We start from the raw sequence: 22,521 nt of genomic DNA, 5'->3' as shown, positions 1-22,521 counted from the left end.
AAGAAGGTCAGATCTTCTTAATACTTACATCTTCTTTAAAATCAGTGAAAGTTTCATGCCACAGGGCACTACAGATCTCAAACTGATAAATTAACTGATTAACCTCCCAAACTGAAGAGGGCATATTATTAATGAACTAGCAGAAAAAAGTGGATCAAGCCTGGTTAGATACAGTGTCCAAAATTTCTCAGCAATGAAAAGTATCCCATGCTTTCATGGATCCCATGACAACTATGTTCTGCTATGCTCTGCAGACAGCCCAAGAAAATTACTATGACCACCTAGCACTGCACTCAAATTAAACAAGACTCTTATACCCTTTCCCTCCACCCAAACAATCTGGGAGGCTCAGAATATTCCTTGAAGTCCCTAAGGTTCTGAAAAGTGCCCCATATGGCCACAGAACATCAAATGAATGTGTCATTAGGAATGCAACTGATGTCTCAGTTTCTTCCTTTATGAAGATTCTGACTTTTGTGATCAGATGATTTGATCTACACATAAAAGCAACTGCCACACCGAAGAAATCCTCTAGCTGTATTACAATACGATAGGACTATCAATGGAAAGAAGCTGTTTCCTTATACTAAGTCCAGGATGAGTGGCTGGACAAAAAAAAGTATTTCCTCTGTGATGAAGTACATGTTTTACTACTGTTCCCATGACTAACTCTTGCTATTTCTTGAAAAAAGCTTCTCTTGAAAAGTTCTAAAAATGGAAGAAAGAAGGGACTGGAAAAGGCAAAGATCAAACCCCTGTGATTCATGGAAAATGTGAAAAAAAAAAGCTCAGTCAAATTTCCTCACCTATCTAGGTGATTCTATTCCTAGTTCATCTATCTAGGCTGTGCAATACCAGAGCCCTCAAAAGCCACTGAGAAAACCACCTAAAAATTTTGTGCTTTTAACCTTGCTACTGAAGGGAGCCAGGCTGCATTGTCACTGTTGAGTGTGTTTTATCTCTTCTCCCCTCAAAACCTTGAACTTACTGGGAAATGCTCACCAAATCTGTCAAAAAAATCCCAGTTGTTTCGAAGACATCTTCAAACAATTCCATAAAAATAAACAATTACGAAGAACATAATTAAATATGACATTCAATTTCCAGCCCTTTTCTATTTTCAGTACTGTATTTTACTTCAAATAAAATCACTTACCCTTGCCTGAAAATATATGGTAGTAAATGGAATCTTAACACATCCCAGCCAGTGTCTCTCAATGCGAGTGTGGATTCCACTTCCTCTTTCACGATCATCCTGTTAAAAAGTTGCCCAACATAACAATTTGTAAGACAGCTTCATGTCCTTTAATTCAATCATTAATAAAAATTCTGTATTAATTTTCTGTAACTGTCAGTTCCATTACTAGTTCAGCAGTAATTATTCTGCACACCTTTCAAGCACACCAGATGCTGAAAACATAAAAGAACACCACAGTCCACGATATGATGTTCTTGCATTTTAGCGTTTAAGTCCTGTATAACCTCTGATGGAGAACTTAAAACTCTGACAAGGAGTCCACAAGACTCTTCTCAGACAAAGTAAATGAAGCTCTGGTCTTTTAATGAAATATTTTATTAGTATTTAGAGAAGATTTTTGAAGTTAAAATTGTATAAAGAGCCAAGTTAACCCTGTGAAATGGAAAAACTGTTTTCATGTGTACTGCCCATCAGATTTCCAAATCCTGTATGATCAGCCTAGAATTATTTTTAATAAACCTCTTGCATGACATCCAAGTTTCAAGAGTGTGGCTTTCTTCCTTCTGCTTCACCAAGTATCATTTTAGTTTTGAGGACAGAATTCTGTTCACAGTGAAGTGTTTGCATTATTTATTTATGGGTTATGTTTCCAAGAATTTTGAGTGCTGCTATTTTTGTGTCTGCTGAATTGACCAAGAAAGCTTTCACTGGATTCAACAGGGGAGAGTTATGCCAACACTGAGAGCCTACAAAAATTTCCTGTTACTAGTACTTATAATTTTTTGTCTCATTCAAGAAATTAATACAAACAACCAATAGATGGTTCGGGCTTTTTTTAAATTATTTTGCCAAAGAGCTTGTAAAACAAGATGAGACAAAGCACAAGAAGATAGTCAGTGAAAAATACAAGAACTGGGATAAATCATCTGGAATGAAGTAAAAAGATTTGATTAAGGTTAAGAACAGAATTCAGATTGGAGTTCATGATGCCTATCAATTTTAGGATCTCCAATTTCATTAAATTTTAGTAAAATATATTACATACATGTGTTCAACTCCAGCAGCATTTTATGTGGTACAAGCTGAATTTGTACCAAGGTTAACACTGTAAAGATTGCTCCCTCTGACAACCTTGCAGTATTGACTAGCTATAAAATCATAAGGAATGACAAAATAGAGAAAAGAGGGGCACAGAAGGGAGAAGTTATTACATGGAAAAAGCTCACAATGTTCTCTAATGTACAGTGTCCTTCAATTATGAACTCACCTCTACAGCATCATGAAGTACTTCATCAAAAACATTAATGAAGACTTCATCTTTTACTGACTGCAAACTGTGGGTGCTGTAGTCACCATTAGGAGCTCTGAAGAGGTTAAACAAATAAAAAAAGCGATTTGAACAGTACAGGAAAATGAGGATAAATTTGCAAGCTCAAATTAAATTATTGTTATGCAGAAATAATTTGGTTTCATTTTGCCATACTTAAATGGAAGCTCGAGTTCCTCATTCCAGCAGGGGCTTGGACCTTCTGCTGTTGTTGTCCGGCAGACTGTTCGCTGAAAAGAAACTTCTACAAAAGGACGGACCAAAACCTATGAACAGATAGCAAAACAAAGGAAACAGACCTCTGTGGAAATTCACCAGAGCACATCAAATGACAAATTTCATGCATTTAGAAAAACATAGGTTGTGGCAATCAGGCTGGTTCAGCCCAGATATAACTTTAATACACCTTAAATATTGCACTTCATGGGTTCCTAAGCATTTATAGAGCTTTTAAAAATATGTTATACACTAGCATTTCCAAAAGTTTATGTGTATTCAGACTACTTGATGTATTTATATACTCTGGCAAAACCACACTTTCTCCTGAGAAAAGCTACAGGCTATCTAATCAAGGAAAGTAACTGAAACAGAACATGTGACACAGGCACCAGTGGAAAAAAGTGCACTTGCATCCTCTTATCTATAATCCAAGAAGCCTACAGCTACAATCCCAGTTATCCCTGAAACTGGCTGCTATGACAGATAAGCAACTTCATCCAGACAAAACAAACCCCTAATGTAATTAAAAATGCCTGATTTAACATTCAAATGCATATTAAATATTTTCTACATTTCTAAAAGCTGAAATTTTGAAGGAAAATCATAAGGAAACCAGCAAAAACCCTGAAGGTCCCTCATCTTAATTCAGAAGGATGCTGAATTTAGTTTTAAATAGCAAGCAACTGTAATTTCATAAGAATGGCTGTGCTGGTTTAGACTAGGAGTGTACTGGACCCAAAGTGCAGCCTGTGACAACAGCCAGCAGCCAATACACACAGAAAAGTAAGAACTGAGCAGGCATAGATAGTATTTTCTCCTATTACTCTTTCAGACTTCAAACATTTTCAGATGAAAGACTTTCCTAAGTCTGTAATGATTTTTCTATTAAGTAATTCCCAAAGGATCACTCTTCCACATACTTGTCCAATACCCACTTCAGCACAAACAAACCTCTTTCATCCACAATACACATAAGCAACTTCTCTGGGCACCAACCAAATACTGAATGAAGAATCACAACCTTCTTTTGAAGCTAACTCTTACCAGCTTCATTTGCCCATCACTCACATTTGTACTTTACAGTTTCAGGAAATAGTCAATCCTTACACAGTGTCTATGTCTCGTGATTTTGTGCCTTTCTACCATATTTCCCCTCCTCTACTCACATTTATGGGTGTTCTGGCTGGAAGTCCCACCACTTTTCACTGGGCAGGAGTCACTCTGTGTATCTGATATCTGTATCACCCTTCTTTGAACCTTTTGCAGCTTTACTCTCTTTTTGGAGATGAAGGAGTGGGCAAGGCAACCTTGCCAATCAGGTATCTTTCTGAGGGTGAATGCTACTGTCTATGGAAAAGAAGAATGCTCATAGCTTCACAGAAAATATCAGTTTTGTAACATACCTGGTTGAATGTCCAATCTGGGCTGTTGGGTAGGCTCTGAGCTGATGGAGAGGCTGCAAACATCTCTTTAAAGACCCTTGAAGATTTTGGTGGCTGTTGAAGTTTGCTACAAGAGGAAACAGACAACAGCAACCAGGGAAGACAGAATTCATTAGAAAATATGAATCCCTCACATTGTCTAATAGCCATACAGAATTCTGGAAATACTCCTGATGTCTTTTGTTACAATTTTAACCTTGGGAAGATATTTATTAGACCAAATAAGAGAAATAAAATGCCAGAAATGGGTATTGAGTGTATACCTCTTACAAGCCTCATTGCAAAAGAGTATGTTGTGCCTGGAGGCTCATTTTTCTGAAGAGTTTATCATCAGCTGCAGACTTTTTCTTTCCTACCCCACACAATCTCTTTGAGCTAAAAGTTATTAAGTTCAAGTAGCTGAATCCCTGCAGAATTTTCATCAACAGTGTAGGTCTCATGGTATTCAGGTATGACCTCTATAGCAAAATAAAACTCATACAGATATTACAGATTTGTCAACCCATGAATGAAGAAAAATACATGTTTAAACATTTATTTTTATAGTACTTCCACGTATCTTTTTTGTGATAAGACCACATCACAGACCATATAAAAAGTAACTATTCATGTATAAAGCAGCTCAAAGTAACGTATAATATAATGCAAAAAGACTGGATGGGATTTTAATTATTTTTGTAATTCTGGTAATGAATTTAATTTTTCATTTTCTTTTTCCTGTCACTGAATTGCTTTTCTCAGTATAAATTTATTTACAGAATGCAACAGAACCACTAATACAGTAAGAGAAAGAACAGCTGATGGTGCTAAATTCTGTAACTGCCCAGCTTGGAAATACCTCGGAGTTAAATGCAAGGGGTATTCATTTGAGGGGGGGAGAGAGAGAACACTGCATTAATATGTTGCTTCTGGAGCTGAACCAGACTGCTTAGAGTCTCTGCATGAAAAAGCATCATGCAGTGCAGGCATTGTCTTAATGTGCCTGACTGTAAAGGTCACCTTTAAAATTACAGCCACATTAGGCTTAGTCGATTAACTTAAATGGGTCATCAAGGAGAACACCAACATGCTGCACTCAGGAGGCAAATATAGTATTCCACAGTGAAGAAATGGATTTTTTCATACTTGTTTTTGGTATTTTATTAAGATATTATTAATTTAAATTTCCCTGAGTATTACCAAGAGGCTTGCTTAAGGGATAATTCATCTGTTGTTACCAGAGCTATAATGCTGTCAAAGCTGTAACTTATCTTTTTGACAGTTTCTGGTAAAGCGTGTCTTGAATTTGACAGCTACTGAAAAATTATTATATTAATCTACAAACTTACAAAATATCAGTCCTTTATCATCATTAATAGAAAGATAAATATATATATATATATGTATGTTTTTATCATGAGAATCAAAGCAGCACACATGGCTGAGTTGTAACATCTGTTCATTCATCTGTCCTCAAAACAGTAGTTGCTAGATAATGAATCTATACTGGAAACAAGCTTTTAAACATACCTCATCACTGGTTTTCTCACTGGAATATCATAGGCTCTGATGATGTTCACTAACAGTTTAATGTCTCCATCTGATAAATTCTGTGCTGTGACCTTCTTCCTTTCTTTTCTTCTTGGCCTCAATGGTCGTTTTGGCTCTGCCAGTTTAAAGAGGCCAAGTCCCAAAATGCTAATAATCATAAACCAGGTATTTTGTCAGTTTTCCATAGAATCCAGCATTCTAGTGTTACCATGACACACATGAAAATTATGTGCTAACACAAAAAGGAAATATTCGCTCCTGCTAGTGCCAAACAAAACTCTCTGAAATGTCAAAATGTTGCAATTGTTTAGTGCTGCACAATCCAGTTCTGTCTTATATTTCAGGAGTCATAAATTCAATGTGCCAAAAAGTTTGGTTGTCAGGGTTTTTTTTTCCCCAAAACTCTGTAAGGTGTAAAAGAGACACATAGCTTCAAGATAGATCTAAACTACAGTGCTATAAACAAGGGATCTAGCAGATGATGATAACCACTGTATGGAAGAGGCAAAGCATCTAACTACACAGCTACATGCACTGAAAACAGGCTACAGAAAGGAAGCAGAATCAATATGCCACAACGTACCCTGGACCCTCAGAACTTATAACCCAATGTAAAGCAGAACCGAAGGAAAAAAAAAAAATTAAGATGTGTGTTTTATTTATGCAGATGTAAGTAATGTTTACATCATTGATATCAACTGCAGACACTCAAAAATCACATATAAAAACTGAAAAACTAATAGCTAATGGCATTTCTTCCTTACTTAATAAGGCCCCCATATTAATTACTGTTAAAATAACACAAAATCATGAGTTACTGAAATATCTCACTAAATTAGTATTAAAAAAGCCATGATATATTTTAAATCCAGTAACCATAAAACTTTGCAAATAGAATACAATATGAATTAGGATTCATGATGAGAAAATACAAACGAAGCATTTGATTTTAAACAAAAAACTAACTGTAGTCTTGTTCAGATTTTTCTCTACTGTGATGTGAAAACATCCACTAAAACCAAGTATGAAGTCTTTTGTAAGAGAGCAAGTCTCTGTATCTCCAGCAGATGGGACTATTTAGATTTATACAGGCTGAAAAACACTGACTATATTATAAGGGTGTTGTGTTTAGAGTGAACAGAAGCAACTTCTACACGAAAGAAAAAACATAACTTTCGTAACTTCTTTACTTATACAGATTTTAAGTGAGCAACACTGAGTCATCTATGCTCTGATGACTGATACATGTTAAAATCAACAGGTACGGGATTTGAAACAAAAATCAAAAGAAAGTGCTCAAGTAATAAAAGAAACAATAATCTTAGAAAAGTAGTAATTTCCAAACTCAGTATCTTTTTTGAACATAAAACAACATACGACAACATTCAGCATCAGCATCAGAACTATATGGGAAGTGAAACAGAAAACTGCAGTTAAAAATCTATTGCACATTATTTGCAGGGCAGAGGCACTGACTGTAAGTAGGCATCACCTACAGAACCAGTCAGTGATAGCATTTCTAACTCAGATACTTGCCTGAAAATCAGAAATATTCAATCTGGCACCAGCTGGGCTATGCTCAGCTCATCAGAAGTGTATCATATCCTATTATATCTTATTTACACACTGTCACTTTACTTCTGTCAAAATCAGACTTTTTATTAAAAAAGTTTTTACTACACTTTGTTTATCAATACGCTGTACTGGCAGAGGTATACACAGTGACTGGAACTTTATCTATTATACTAAACACAAAGTCACATCAGTTAGTCATATCAACAGACTTTGCAAAATAGAAATAAAAAAAGCAGGTGGTTTTACATTTTTTTTTTTTTAACAAATAAAGACAGCTCTCTTACCCCAGGCTTGGAATCTCCTCTTCATTGACAAGGTCAGAGAGAACAAAATGGTGTTTTGCTATGAGGAAACGATTGATTACTGATTCTCGAACCTGTGAACGAGGAGGGAGAAGAGACAAAAGTGCATTTCTAATCCAAACCCACTGCCAGTATTTGCAGTCTGATTATTGAACACAAACAAAACATCCACATACATATTCTTCATTTTTTCCCAATTTTGCAAGGGTCACAGCTGAAAGAAAAATTTCTTTCCACCAGCTATTTCTCAGAATTTCTTAGAATGTAAGAGCAGCTCATTTTACCAATATAGTGCTTCTCTAGAAATATACTGGCTAGACTGATTGAAGAATATATGAAACATACAATAAAAAGATTATGTCTATATCTGTTTACAGATAACCATCAGAAACAATTACAACAACAAATGACACTAATGGACATCTCTTTTCCACATCTACATGAAGCTGCAAAAAAGACTGCACAGAAATATATATGGTACCAGTTATGTGGATCAAAGAAATGCTTTGGACTACAGAAATGGTGAAGCCTGTATTACAAATACTGTGCTTTCAAATAAATGTTTAAAATTCTTAGTTCCTTTCATATCTTTGCTGAGGTCATAGAGTGAAGCACACAGATGAAAGTCTTCCCTCTTCTCCTAACGACTATGTGGAAGCACACTGAAAGAATATTGCCTCTGTCCTTTTTTCTTAGCCCTAATGCTAGTAATGGCTTTACACTCTGTGCTTGTACAACATCAGAAGCAATACACATATAAAGACCACATTTCAGAGTGAACTGAATTTCAGTTGATACCAGCAATCTGATTTTCTAGCTCATCTGACAGTTGACAGAAGTGTAAAATATCCAAGTACCATTTTAAAAAAAGCTACATATATTTAATCTAAAAAAAGAGGCAAACAAAGGTACTATAATGTATGCTATTCTGTACTACTCCATTACTATTCAGTGTGCTGCAAAATCCATATGTTCAATGCCTTGTAAACATACGGGGCTGACACAGGCATGACAGCTTTGTCAAAAAATCATTTTTTATACTATCATATTGAATCTGGACTTTGCCACTTGCCTGGAAGATTTAAACACATTTCCTCTATGCCTCTTTCATGAAACATTCTTTCTAACCAACAATTTGTTTTGTCCTATTTTAATTCAACCTCGTTATCATATTTCCTCTTTTGCTAGCAGGCTAGGATTTGATATTCTTTTTGATATTTACACAACTGGCAAGAAACTGATAGTGATGTTTTTGCACTTGATTTTTTGCCAGTCTGAAATGGTAAACTTTTCTTGGTTAGATGATGAATGTTTTCCTTCTTTTTCCCTACAGATTAAAGAGAATTTCATCTTAATATAATGAAAACTAGAAAAAGAAATTAAATCAGTATAAGGGGAATGTTATTCTAATACCACAATGAAGGTAAGTGTGACGGAAGATAGGCCCTCTGCCTTGGGCTGCAGGATGACATACTGTGTGTTACACTAAATGATTTTTAGAAGTGATTAGGGCCACTTTCATGGAGATAACTAACTTCTCAGCATCACAGCCTACAACAAGGAAAACAGGGAGGAAGGGAATCACTGAATTCCTGGGACTCAGCAGTACAAATTTCTGGGGCACTGGAGCAAAGAAGAATTTACAGAACTGTCAGAAATACCTAGAATAGCTCATCATTTTGTATATTGCATCAGTCACAACAGCATTAAGACAGACCTCCATTTGTTCAATTACACCAGTTTCAGACCAAACTTGGAATTTTAAAGATGTCTGTAGGTCACATTTAGAGATAATCAGGTTTCAGTATTCATGGAAATAAAGTACTCAAGTACAGAAGCAACATATGGCCTACAGGAATATGGTGGATCCATATATTTAGCATCCTACCTTCTGTAGATAGTTGGCAACAACTGCTCTGTGTGCATCTAGGTAATTTTTGCTGTCAATCACATTCCTCTCTTGCACTCTCTTCTCATAGTCCTAAAGATATTTATTACAGTTATGGTATTAAGGTACTTATTACAGTTTGTGCTTCAATATATATTTAGCGCTTTATCATATATAAGAAAAATGCTATGTATTTCATTAATAATAATGTATGGACCACAGTAAACCACAGCAGATGTAAGAAGTTTGTAAAGCTATTTTTAATGCTAGTCTATACAATATATGCTAAACTTCCAGAAATAGAGACAAGAATACCATTCAGTTACAAGATTCATGTGGTTTAAATTACAATGAATAACTTGATGATTTCCTTCTCTTCTTTTAAAGCTGAACTTTGACCTGCTGCTATAAACTGAAATTCTATTTGAACTGGATGTGGCTTCACTTATTGCAGCTTTGACAGGAAGGGTCCTTTTAAGCAGAAATGATGCAGTATTCTTGGAAGATGGTCTGAAATCTGAACTGTGTTTTAATACTAGTAAATACTTTTTCAAATTATTAGTAATTACTTTTCACAGGGTGTAAAACTCATTTGGTGAGTAGCATTGTACTTGGTTCTTAGGAAGATGTATGTTGAAGTATCTCTGAGGGTTGTGGTTACTATTCTGATGGACTACAGTGAAAGCTCTACTGACAGATGCAACTTCCAGTCACAAGTTTAGGAAAGTGTCTCATAAATTAAGAAGAGGCTAGAGCTAACACTCAGCTTTCAAGCCAAAACCAGAGCTTACAAGTCAAGAGGATCTCCCAGGATCTGTGAATCACACTGGCTTTAGAAGCACAGCTAGTTATGTAAAAGTACTCAGTAAAATTAGTCTTCAAGTCTGAGATATAACAGTAAGGATGAGCAGCTCAATGCCTAGTTAGTGTCCTCTAAATAGCAAAGTGCCCCTGGGATTGATTATATTCAGTTTCTTCACAACTTATCTGGATAAGGAAACTCAATGCACTGTCAGCAATTCAGCCAAGGATACTTGATTAGGAAGAGTAGTTTACATGAGTGACTGAACCATAGCTCAGCAGGCTCTTTATGACTTAAAACTAGGACAACTGAAGCCTCAATTAAAAAAATAAGGGAAAATTCTGTATTGAGGGTGGAGTAACTTCATGCACTGGCACACAGTGGAAAGCAACCAGAAGAATAATAGCCATACTGAAATAAGTGCAGGTTTAATGACAACCGATGACATGTTCTTTGGCAAAAGGCAAACCACAGGATACCTAAAGATCAGCATGTCCTACAGAGAAAGGGAATTACCAAGCTGACACTTGAGGGGGCATACCTAAAATACTGCAGCCAGTTTGCAGCTGCCAATTCAAGAGGCATGTGGAGACACTGGATAGGTCTACTAAGGTCTACTAAGACAGCCAGAGGCCTAAAGAACATACAAGAAGAGGTCAGAATCTTAGAATAATGTAGATTTGAAGTGAATTCCAGTGGTCATCTGATTCACTCTCAGAGTCAGAACAGCTCCAATCAGAATGCTCAGGGCCTTGGATAATTGAATTTTCAGTATCTCTAGAAATGGCAGTGTTACAAACTTGATGGACAATGCATTCAAGAACTTGAATATGTTCTTTGTGAAAAATGTTTTAATTATATTTAACTGGAATATCTCTTGGAGTAACTTGGGTCTATCATCACCTCACCTCTAAGATGAGTCTCTCTCTGTTTTCTCTGCACCACTGGGTAGCTAGAGGACGCAGTAAGAAACCCCCTCAAGCCTTGCCTGCTTAGGCAAAAACAACTTTAATCCTTTCTGCCTCTCCTTGTAGGTCATGTGCTTCAGCACTGCCCATATTCTGGTACCTCTCTACTGGACTTACTCCAGTATTTCAGAGTCTTTCTTGCACTAGGCAAGGTGTTCAAATTCATCAGTCTGGTGAGGAAGAGATAATGAGCAATGCAATATCTGACCACAGCTCTTTGAGGGGCAGTTACAAAGGACAGGGTGCCAAAATCATCTCTCTAATTCCAGACACTATAACAAGGGAAAGCAGCCATTAAACACAACTTGGAAGGCTCAGGTTGGAGATGATTTCTTTTTTTTTGAACAATCTCTGGAAGGACAGTGAAGTCCTGGAACAGGTTATCCAAAAAGGCACTGGAGTCTCCCATTCAGAGGTTTTCAAGACTTGGCTAGACAAATAAACAGCTGACCTCATCTAGAGCTGGCAACAGTACTGCCACTTCAGTAGAAAGCTGGACCAGATGATATCCAGAGAATATTTTCCAAATAGTATTTCCATGATTCTATGAATTTCCGACCTTTTTGCCAAATAATTTGTAAACCAACTAGGAACAATATCACTTGAAACTTAGTTCTGAAGATCACAGCATACAAAATAAATTTGGAATGAACAATCATGGGCTTTTATCCAGTTTATCCTTAATAGAAAAAAATCAATCCACCATTGAAATAATTCTTAAAACTATGTTTTTGAAATTTTGAATGATAACATAAAATGAATTAAAATAGTCCATAAAATGAACTGGATCAGAAAAGTATAGCAAATATGTGCTACATCTTTAAATAAAAAATACAAAACTAACCTAAAATTTAAAAAATAATACTTACTACAAAGAGCCAGGTATGACTGGATTAATAGATATCTTTAAAAAAATACATCATCCAATAGAAAGGAAAAAAGGAATTTTTCAAATAAATCTATATCAGAAGAAGTAGGGATGAAACAGCAGTTGCAGAATCTGAGATGATTTTGATCCTCCTAAGCCAATGACCACACTAAAATGCTCCTTAGCTACATGAATTACTAAGAACAAAAACAATGCATGAATTAACACTAATAAGAGAGTAGAAATAAAAATAATTGAAGTACAACCTAAATTTAAATAAATGTACACCTTGCATTTCAGTAAGGTAACTAACATACAGGCAAGGACAAGGTAAGCATATTGGAGCAATGTACTAAAACAGAAATACCTGTAACATAGGCTGTAATAAAACAAATAAAGGTTTTAATCTTGTTAGAGTCATTGCTTCTAACTGTACCCCCCAAAAGTGCCCAAAAGCTAATAAGCCTAAGCCTGAAGTATCTCTGACTTACCTTTTTATATCTAAAATCACTTTAAAAAACAAAGTATCTCAACTTTAATGAAAACTATCTTATAACATTTTTGTCTATAGCAGTTTTTCTGTTTAACTCTTAACAAAGTATTGCTGTGGAAATATTGCCTTGGAAGGAAGCTATTTTAATTAGATGAAAATAACACTAGAAAAGACTGAAGAAATAAAACTCTTATTTTTTTCATGTCAGCATAGCTTTAAATTCTTTAAAGAACTACTTCAGTTAATTGCAAGTGAAATATTATAAGCATTTAAACTAGAAAAGAAGTATTTCAGATAACATTCTACCTGGAAGATTTTCTCACTGATTTCCCGTTCATGTAAAGGGACTTGCTTATAGTTTCGGAACTCTGCCACCTCCTGATTTCTGAGCTGCAAGAGTCGGAATCTCTTTGATCTATTAAACTCCTCATCAGAAACAAAATTAAATTCTTGCTGCAACTGTTCCAATCTGAAGAAATCAGGAACATGTGCCTCTCCGCTTGTAGTAATCTAAATTAATAACAAAAGTATTAAGTTTTTCATACAAAGTGACAAATATCTATAAAATAGCTTTTGTAAGTTTTACATGTATATTGCAAGGACGTTCATTTTAAGCAAAAGCAATAAATACAGATCAAACAGACTGAAACACCAAGTATTTTATGGCAGTGTTTTGCTGAGCAAAGCATATGAGATTATAGATTACAGAATATAATAAAATTCTATTTCCTTGTATCATAAACAAAAGATTAGAGAGTATGAAAACCATAACATGTCGGAGTATCCTAGGAAGCTGTACTGTAAAGGAGATCCATTTACAGAACTTCAGCTTTGTAAACAGCTAGGTGAATTAAACAGCTATGTAAATAAACAGCCATGTAAATTAAACAGCTATGTAAATAGCTCCTCGATTTGTTGTTTAAAGAAGCTGAAGCTTCTACAGAACAGATCTCTTTGCGCAATCTTCACTAATGAGCAGCTTATTTAGTCCCACTCAAGTACACGGGAAATTCCCTTGCACTTTAAGGGAACAACAAACTCAAAATCTGTAATTTGTTTTTAATTTATTGACTGATCTGTATGCACATTCCCTTATACCTATTTTTTGCCACTACTGAGTGGATTAATAAATCATATTCATTAATATATAAACATCCCACTTCTAAATACATTTATCATATTTTAGTAGGTATTTTGCTACATTCAGACAAGTATGTCCATCAAAAATTCAAACGCTGCTACTCCCCTGGCATGCACGCAGATTGCCTGGGGAGGTCCTGGTGACTAGGAGTTCCACAGCTCCATTAGCCCTTCAGTTCTGAACACACCACTTACCATGATGAGCTGCATCAGAGCTGCATTGTTTGGGTCATTTGGATCAAGTTTTGCTTCAGCTGCCCACTTAGCCAGTTTCTTCATGTCAGTTAAGCCCGATGTACCAATGGAGGCAATAGCATCAATATTTTTTAAAGCACTAAAAAGACAGAATTGACAGAACTTACACCTAAAACACATTTGATTTAGCAATATTAAAAAAGTATTTAAAACAATCTCAGAAAAACCCAAGGAGCTCCTCAAAACCTGAATAGCAAATTCCAGTACACAGTTCTTAGTTGTAGCTATGGAATTGAGTGAATCATCAATTGCAAAGCATAATAAAGGGGAAATATGAAGGAACTGGTGGAAGACAACTTTTATACAAGGTAAAAATATGCTTTTTGATACATTTCTGATGTGCCTATGCTATTCCATGTTGCTGCATACTAGCAAGAAGATAAATTGCCTCACAGTGTGAAAAGTATCACAGAAGTTTTGACAAAGAACTTCTCAGACACACAGTCCTTGCTTGCACTGTATCTTAACTCCTGTCTTTGACCTGTCCTCCTGGATGGCACTTTCAGACCTGCACTGTGACCCTTGTCTCTGCCCCCTCCTTGCTGTTTCTGCACAGATCCAGGGGCCTGAATCATCCCCTCACCACGTCTGGGACTGCTGCCAGCACTCTGCTCTGCCTGCCATACCCAAACTGCATGTTGGCTGGAGAGGACACTGCCTGTGCTTGGGAAACCCCTGCAGCCTTCTCTCTTGTGATGCAGCACTGCTTGTGGTCCTCCCTGTAACTACAAGCCCCAAGTCTCTGTCCTATGGGTGCTCCTACTCACTTTCTTGTATTCACAGTAGGCAAGGAATTATGACAGGTAGTCTGGAGGCCATTTGTACACTGCCCCACTCACCAGGCTTCTGCCCAGGCTTCTGGCATCTTCTCACAGCAGCCACCTCTCACAGCAGCCACCCACACAAAAGGCCAATACACCAGGGCATGTGTGTTATTTATTAGCCAAATACCACTGGAGTATAATACCATCTATTGTTAGTGGCGCTAGTTTCAGTCTTTGATCTCTATATACTTGAGTATTTTCAAGAAAGCTTTAAAAATTTGCAGGTCTATCTTGTGCTTGGTTAGAATCAGACAAATATCCAGCAGTTACTGGAGCAGCAGATAAAGCAGCAACATCGAGTTTATCATTAGGCATCAGTCTTGAACAAATGCCAACTGAATCACAACTGTGCTGAAAAGCTCATGGGCAGCAAAAGCTAATATTAGTCATGAAAATCCTGTCTCTGACCTTCCCAACAGACTATGGAAAGTCACAGAGAGCTGTTCATCTCCACAAGGTGTTTCAAATAAGAGTGTTTCACGGAAAACTTCCTTCTGAAATTCTTCAGTTTTCCATTTATTGCAGTGATTAGTCTCCAGAGTTAAAGTTAGCTGTTGGGAATCTATCTTTGCATTTTAATCTCATCCATTCTACTCCCACTGAAGTCAGCAGAATACTGGTATGTTGATTAGCAAAGTGCTTAAATGGGTGCTTGGTTAACAATAGTAACAGAATGATTTGTAAGCCAATGTCTAGCCTCTAAATAAATAAAAACCTGACAAATCAGCTGAAAGAAGTATTCATACTTGCTCAGTATTAATAACTATGGGAAATAAGGGTTTATAGTGAAGGTACCTAAAGACATTAAAAAGCAGCCTTTATGTATCATCTCTTTGACTTTATGCAATTAAATAAAAGCAACAAAATGGACAAATCATCTACAATAACCAACTTGCAGCCTCAGGGCAAATTAGACATGGCCTCTCCAAATGCACTTTAGATAAGAAAGAGCTGGAATTTCTGCTCTTAGCAAAATAATCACAAAAAGGTTCCCTGAAAATATAATCACTCTCTATTAGAAAATCATAAAATTGAATTGATCAGCTTGAATTGTCTAATAATACGCTAAAAGGTAAAATTTCTAACTAAAACATATTTACCAAAAACATGTACCCTAAGACATCTGCAGAGGGTTACAACACAACATAAAACATCAAAATTTTAGGAAAAATTTTATGAAGTCTTGATTGTGAAAGTTTTTTGGTTTTGTTTTCGTTTTTTTTAATACTAGTATAATTAGTTTCCCATGAACCACTGAAAATTTGTATCTTAGTACCTTGGAATGCCTGTGTTCTGCTGAGATACTGGAGGAATTAAGGGGATTCCTTTTTCTCCAACTGCCCAAGAGACACTAGTGGATACTTTCCCAGAAGTCATTAAAGTCATTTTGTTGCTACCATCAGCTTCAAATGAGAAGGACACACCTATCAAGGGGGGAAAATTCCAAAGTAATATATTTATGCATTCAAACACAGTACCTTAACAGTTTTAAAAATACTTTCAGAAAATGAGTAGTCAAATAACCCATTCATTTATATTAAAAGGTTAATGTGAAACAATTATTTTACTGTGTGCTATGGGGAAGAACTCTGTTCTATAATAATGAGTGAAAGATGCCATTACACCTACAGAAAGGCCTTCCATTTAAGCTGGAAAGAAAGGCTATGCCAAAGGATACTTTTTGTCCTCTACAGATGCACACACCATTTAATATTTCTGGTAGTTTTCAGATTCAGTATACTGTTATTAACAAACAGAAATTCAGAGTCAGAAGAATTCTGTATGATTGAAAAGCCAGTCCAAAAGCTTTTGATACACAACTGTACATATGGTCATCGTAGTCAGTGACATTTACACACACATTTGCTGTAATTTGTTGATTTTTTGACCCTTTTGTTTTCCTTCTCATTTTATTATCTATTCTGCTCTAGCTTTATCTGTATTTATACATGGTAAATTTGTGCAAATCAGTCACCTCACAATGCTGTTCAATTGCATTATACACACTTGCAAGTTGCATATGGTACTATGCATTCTTCTTGTTTCCTCTTTTCCTATCTCTTCCTTGTTTTATCTTCAGCCTAAAGCCCCAGGGAAAAGGTGTGTGCAGGTTGTCAACAAAGCAAATTGGAAGACAAAAAATTATTCTGCATATATGCACTTCTACAGACAGTTTTTCAGTGGATTAAAACATTAAAATCACTGCAGCTACAACGATTGATATCTGCTTGCTCTGCAGTATCAGAGGCCTGATTACACAAATGCTCAAAACATCCCAAACAGCTATAGCTTGTAAAGCTCCACTAATACAAGACAGATAATAAACAAGCACACTTTTGTTATGCTGAGCTTAAAATTAGTGAGAGACAAAAATTCCACAGCAAACTTCAATAATAAGAATCATGACTATTATGGAAGACTCAGTTACAGAAGCTGTGAACTTAGGAGGATTTTCTCTGAAACCCACTCCAGCCTCTTAGGGCTACATGGTTCCAGCAAAATGCGAAACACTGAACTAAAGAAAGCAAGAGTCCCTACCACTCCCAACTCCTTCATGGTCCAACATCACACGATGATCACTGCTGAACTCTATTTCTTCCAGAGGAGCACTGCCTGTCAGAACTGCAGTCTCAGGAACAGGTAAGAATGCTTCAGCCAACAAGGTGGTACTGCTGATACCTGTCGTTTCATAAATCTATTAAAAAAAAATACAGTGAGGGATAGAAGAAAAAATTTACAGGTACATTCTTGAGAAGTTGAAAACATATTGCAGGGTATTTAGAGAAAAGGTTTTACTATGACTTACACATTAAATAAATAATTAAAGACAATTGTATTAATTCACTTTCTAAAATAACCAATTAGCAGACTGCACGTTGCTTCTCGCTTTCCTAGCCAGCTGCAGACTCTCCATTCAAATATTTTTAATCCAGGAAAATGGTATTCCTTCTCCTTTTCAATTAATGTGTTAAGTAAATAAGCAGACAAAGGGTTTTTACACCTTTCCCTAACTACCAGTTTTACCCAGGAATCTTCTCACGGGAGAAGCAGGATCCTGATTCTGTTTCCTCTAAATATATTTCATAGTAACTCTGAAAAGTATTCATCTGAACCACTTATTAATCCATACCTGGAATGTGGGGTGGTAGTGGCTTGCTATAACTGCACTGCTGATCAAGTCAAATGCAGTTATGGACATTACTAGAAATTATTTTTTTTCTTAGTCCCCTCCAGTAAACATGAGGGTTTTACCGTGCGGAATATAATGTTTTAGAAAGACCGTGTTAGCAATCTGATCTGCAACACAAATCAGTTTTTCCAAAATTAAGAGGCAAATCCACTAACGCATTTAATCGTAAGTCCCAATTATTTAATTTCTCCCATCCAAACTACAGTTTTGTTCTTATATATATCTAGAAAGCATAAACATCAAAAACATAGCAGCAAAGTTAGAAGCTAAAGACTGGAGAAGTAAGGAAGAAGTGCTAAGATTGATGATTACGAAAGGTCTTTCACAGGTTTTATGACACTACTATAGAGCAAAACACAAGCATTACAGGAGTAATTATATTTTATATCATCTTTTCAAAGTTATTGGGATAAATCAACATCTACCTGTAGTTTCAAACTCTCTGGCCAATTGATTATTTGTAAATTGAAAATCTGTCCAAAGTGAACTCTAAAATCAGAACTTATTGGTCGGGTAACAGTCCTTGACACTTCTTTGGAGTTGAAAAGGACTTTTATAAATGCTGAGCGTTTCTTCACATCTTCTCGTCGCAGAACTTCTGCTCTGTAAATATGTCAAACAAGCTATCATATAATTTTTAATACCATTTTTATTATTTATTTGTAATGAAAATCTGATTTCTCATGGAGAGACAGAACCCACTTAAAAATAAGATGAAGTATTCCTAAGTATTCCTCCCAAAACGTCACTATACAGGAATGACTTGAGAACTCCTATTTAACAACTGTTTTATCTTATTGAGAATACAAAATGATTTTAAAATGATCAAGTCAGATTTTGGATCCACTAAAGCTAACTTCCATATAAAAGAAGTCACCTAGGGAAAAAAAACCAAACTTCTCTTCCACTCTCTTCCTCCAAAACACAACAAATGATATCTAACCGAGTTAAAATTTTGACATTTTCAATCACTGGGAGTAAAACAGCCAAGCAGCATTCCCTGATGAGGCTATTTGTGAAATAAGTACAAAACAAAGCAGTATTTAAATTACTGGCATACAGCAGAAGTATGTTAAATTAGGTGTGCAAATGTGGAGTAGCAGAAAACAAGTATATTTTTTTTTCCACAGTGCAATCTCTGGTTTAGTACACAATTTCTTTCTTTTCCCTTTGTTGACTACAGCACAGACCTTGTGTAAAGGAAGCTAGTGAGAGTGGTAGTGCCAGCAGCGACCCAGACTCTACACTGAAACCAGATTCCTGGTCTGTACAGATGCTCAAGGAATACCACAGGGTTCAAAGGGAATGTGCAGGCATGCATTTTTTAAGTGCACTGTACAAGATTATATGTGACTTGAAAATGAATTAAGTTATATCACCTGCAGAAGCAGAAATTTCATCACTAGGCTAAGCAGAATAGTGAACTCATTCTTCTGAAGTTGTACAAACAAGCAACTAATAAATTACAGAAAATCACAAATAAGGTAATTTGCTGGCCTTACCGAGGACACTCCTCAGTTGGAGTTATGCTTCCTGACAGGGTCAGCTCAGGAACCAGAATAGGCTCTCCAGGTTTCCTTCTGCAGTTATCAGCTTTTTCTCTAACCTGCTGCTCTATTTCCAGGCTATTGGCCATTTTAGGTGGGATGGGTTTTATACGTTCCTCACCAAAATCATAATCTTCTGATTCTTCATCTACATGAGTATCTTTTTTCTTCTTTTTCTTCTTGGACTTCTGCATATAAAAACAATAACATTCTTTCTGAACTTGTTTCAATCTCTGCAATTTTTTCTCTTGTTCTTTTGATTCACAAATGCTAAAGACAGATGGTGTATGTACAGTAAAATGACAGTATAATTTTAGTATTACACACAAACACATAAAAGATTTCTCTCATTGTAAAGGACTGCATCAGTTTCAGAATTCAGCAATACATTCCATTCATATGCTTCGAAATCATCATGTGCTCCAAGCAAAACATTTACTTAATCTTCTCTACCAACTTTCAAAATCAGCATGTTTCCTGAGCATTCTGGCTAGATGCTGTGTTCTCATTTGCCTGAGCTACCACGTATGTTCTGTTAGGATTGAAGGAAGGTTACTCAGCCAGTAGATACAGCTGTTTGAGATGCACTGTCTTCACATAACACTGACAAAACAAATCCACCTGTGCCACAAACTCTGGAGCACAAGTGTTTTTGGCTAAGGAGCATGTTTAGCATGAACAGAATGATCCTTTCCCTTCCTCATGCCAAACAAGAATAAACAAAACAAACAGAACAACACATGCCTTTCAGCATCTCCTAAACTGCAGAACTCCAGTGTTTATGTGCATGTTCAGCTTTAAACAACTGTAAAACAGTTCCTCTTTCCACAGACTTCTAGGTTACTTGAAAGTATAGCTTGCTTGGAAGCACCAGCCACTCCACAACTGAACACATCATAAGCCACAGAAGAGGAAGGAAAGCAAACATATTCTCCTCATTAACTAAAGTAGTAAGCCAAACAACTTGTTCACATACATTTCTTAGAAAATATTCTTTCTTTGCCTAATTTTATGTTATCCTTCTTGCTCTTGTATCTACTTTTAAATTTATTTAATCTCACCTAGCTCTAGTGACCTTATCACTCTCTACAACTTTCTGAAAGGTGTCTGCAGTCAGGTGGGGGTTGGTCTCTTTCTCCAAGCAGCAACTGAGAGAATGAGAGGACAGAGCCTTAAGATGTACCAAGGGAAATACAGATTGGATATTAGGAAAAAGTTTTTTATGGAAGCGTTCAAGTACTGGAATTGTCTGCCCAGGGAGGTGGTAGTCACCAACCCTGGATGTGTTTAAAAAAAGACTGGATGTGGTACTCAGTGCCATGGTTTAGTTGAGGTGTTAGGGCATGGGGTGGATTCAGTGATCTTGAAAGTCTCTTCCAACCAAGTAGGAGTGTCTTTGATTTGTGTGATCTGTACTAGTAAGAAACCAACAGCAGTGATTAAGTTAAAGAGTACTTCGAGCAAAATAAAATAAAGCACTTCTGGGTACAAAAGAAAGGTAATTTCATTCTAAAACAAAAGAACCACAATCCTCTCAGTCTCAAGATAGTTTGTGACTAGCACAATAAAAAGATGCCACACTGGTATTTGTGAAGGTATAACTGGTGGATGAACAGTTTGCATTAGGATCAGTGTTCTTGACTACCTGCCATCATTTCAAGGTTTACAGTTACTCATCCTACAAGTGAAGCGACATGATGTGCTTAAGTCATGTGCCCACTTGTGTTCTGCTAACAGGAATTTCCAATTCCTGTGTATCGGCTTTCTAATTAATTACATTTAATTTAATTTAAATTAAAATTTTAATATTTTAAATGCCTTCCACAGAAGCTACACGTACATGAAAAAACTCTCCACAGAAGTATCAGCAGACACACTACATTATTGAAAACTGTGAAAATTTGAAGCATTTTCTTAAGCTTTCTTTTTCTTTGATATCCAAAAACCCAAGGTGTTCTAGCTGGGGATTAATTATATTAAAGTATAATCCCCTCCAATTATCTTGAGGAATCAGTGTATTGTCACCTAACGATGAAAACAAAGTTGATTTTGCCACAGTCAATTTCAAAGATCATCTTGTAGCAGTATGTTGCTGTAGCACCTGTACTTCTCAATATCCCCTTGAAGCACAACTGAGACCTTAACTACAGCACAGATTGTTAGCAATGAAGCTTTTCAGAGGTGAAAGGCTAGAATATTAATTCTTTCAGTCAGACATTCTTGAACTTAGTGAGACATTCCCAAACATATATTTACATGAGATGACATCAACTGCTAGTTCATTAGAAACACCCCTTAATTATTTTGCTTCGCCATTCACATGCACAAAATTCATTCATATTTTTTTCTTTGCAAAAAAAGACATGAATTTAACAGGAATGCTGCAAAACTACCAAACTAAAAGAAAGAACTGAAGAGCTGAAAATCAAATCAGTAGCAGAAAAACAGTGCCTCTCAAAAACCTAATAAATTCTAATTTTCAAATTAACAACTACCTGACTAACAAATTCTAAGTAGACAGAATGTATCTGAACATTATAAAATGTATGCATAACTCTGAAATTTTTTTTTCTGAATTAGAAGGACAAATTTTTGACACATTTAGTAGCAATTTTTTTGTGAACTTGAATGATTGAAACAAACCTGTGCCTTGTTCCAGGATTTCCAGTCTTGTAGCTCAGTTTTATATTCCTCCATTTTCTTTTCATATTCTTCCATACATTCTTCTAGCAATTCCTTTATCTCAGCCTGAATTTCTGCTTCATATGCTTTTTCATCTGATTTCTGATCAACCTCTTCCCTTCAAAACAATTATCAGCATGTTGCATATAATTACATAAGGGTTACAATCAAGTCTGTAATATATAACAGAAATCTACTTCTCCATGAATTAATTTCATACCAAAGATGTGTTTTATTTAAAAAGACTAGCACAGATATTCTTTAAGTGTTG

General features: G+C 36.0%; 1 protein-coding gene across 1 annotated transcript in view; it reads right to left on the bottom strand.

The window, feature by feature from the left end:
• CC2D2A (coiled-coil and C2 domain containing 2A) overlaps positions 1-22,521 on the bottom strand; it is a 47,645-nt gene that overhangs the window by 11,097 nt on the left and 14,027 nt on the right. Inside the window, exons 11-24 of the mRNA XM_062492679.1 lie at positions 22,212-22,368; positions 19,524-19,756; positions 18,447-18,624; positions 17,370-17,526; positions 16,108-16,255; positions 13,948-14,086; positions 12,919-13,122; positions 9,482-9,574; positions 7,576-7,667; positions 5,696-5,863; positions 4,148-4,253; positions 2,682-2,791; positions 2,466-2,562; positions 1,157-1,255 (exon numbers count right to left, since the gene is read on the bottom strand). Of these exons, the coding sequence (XP_062348663.1) occupies positions 1,157-1,255; positions 2,466-2,562; positions 2,682-2,791; positions 4,148-4,253; positions 5,696-5,863; positions 7,576-7,667; positions 9,482-9,574; positions 12,919-13,122; positions 13,948-14,086; positions 16,108-16,255; positions 17,370-17,526; positions 18,447-18,624; positions 19,524-19,756; positions 22,212-22,368 (1,981 nt within the window). The remainder of the gene's footprint in view (positions 1-1,156; positions 1,256-2,465; positions 2,563-2,681; positions 2,792-4,147; positions 4,254-5,695; positions 5,864-7,575; positions 7,668-9,481; positions 9,575-12,918; positions 13,123-13,947; positions 14,087-16,107; positions 16,256-17,369; positions 17,527-18,446; positions 18,625-19,523; positions 19,757-22,211; positions 22,369-22,521) is intronic.

The sequence above is a fragment of the Cinclus cinclus genome, chromosome 5, assembly GCF_963662255.1.
Source record: "Cinclus cinclus chromosome 5, bCinCin1.1, whole genome shotgun sequence".
Taxonomy (NCBI): domain Eukaryota; kingdom Metazoa; phylum Chordata; class Aves; order Passeriformes; family Cinclidae; genus Cinclus; species Cinclus cinclus.
This window is presented reverse-complemented; position numbering and strand designations above follow the sequence as displayed.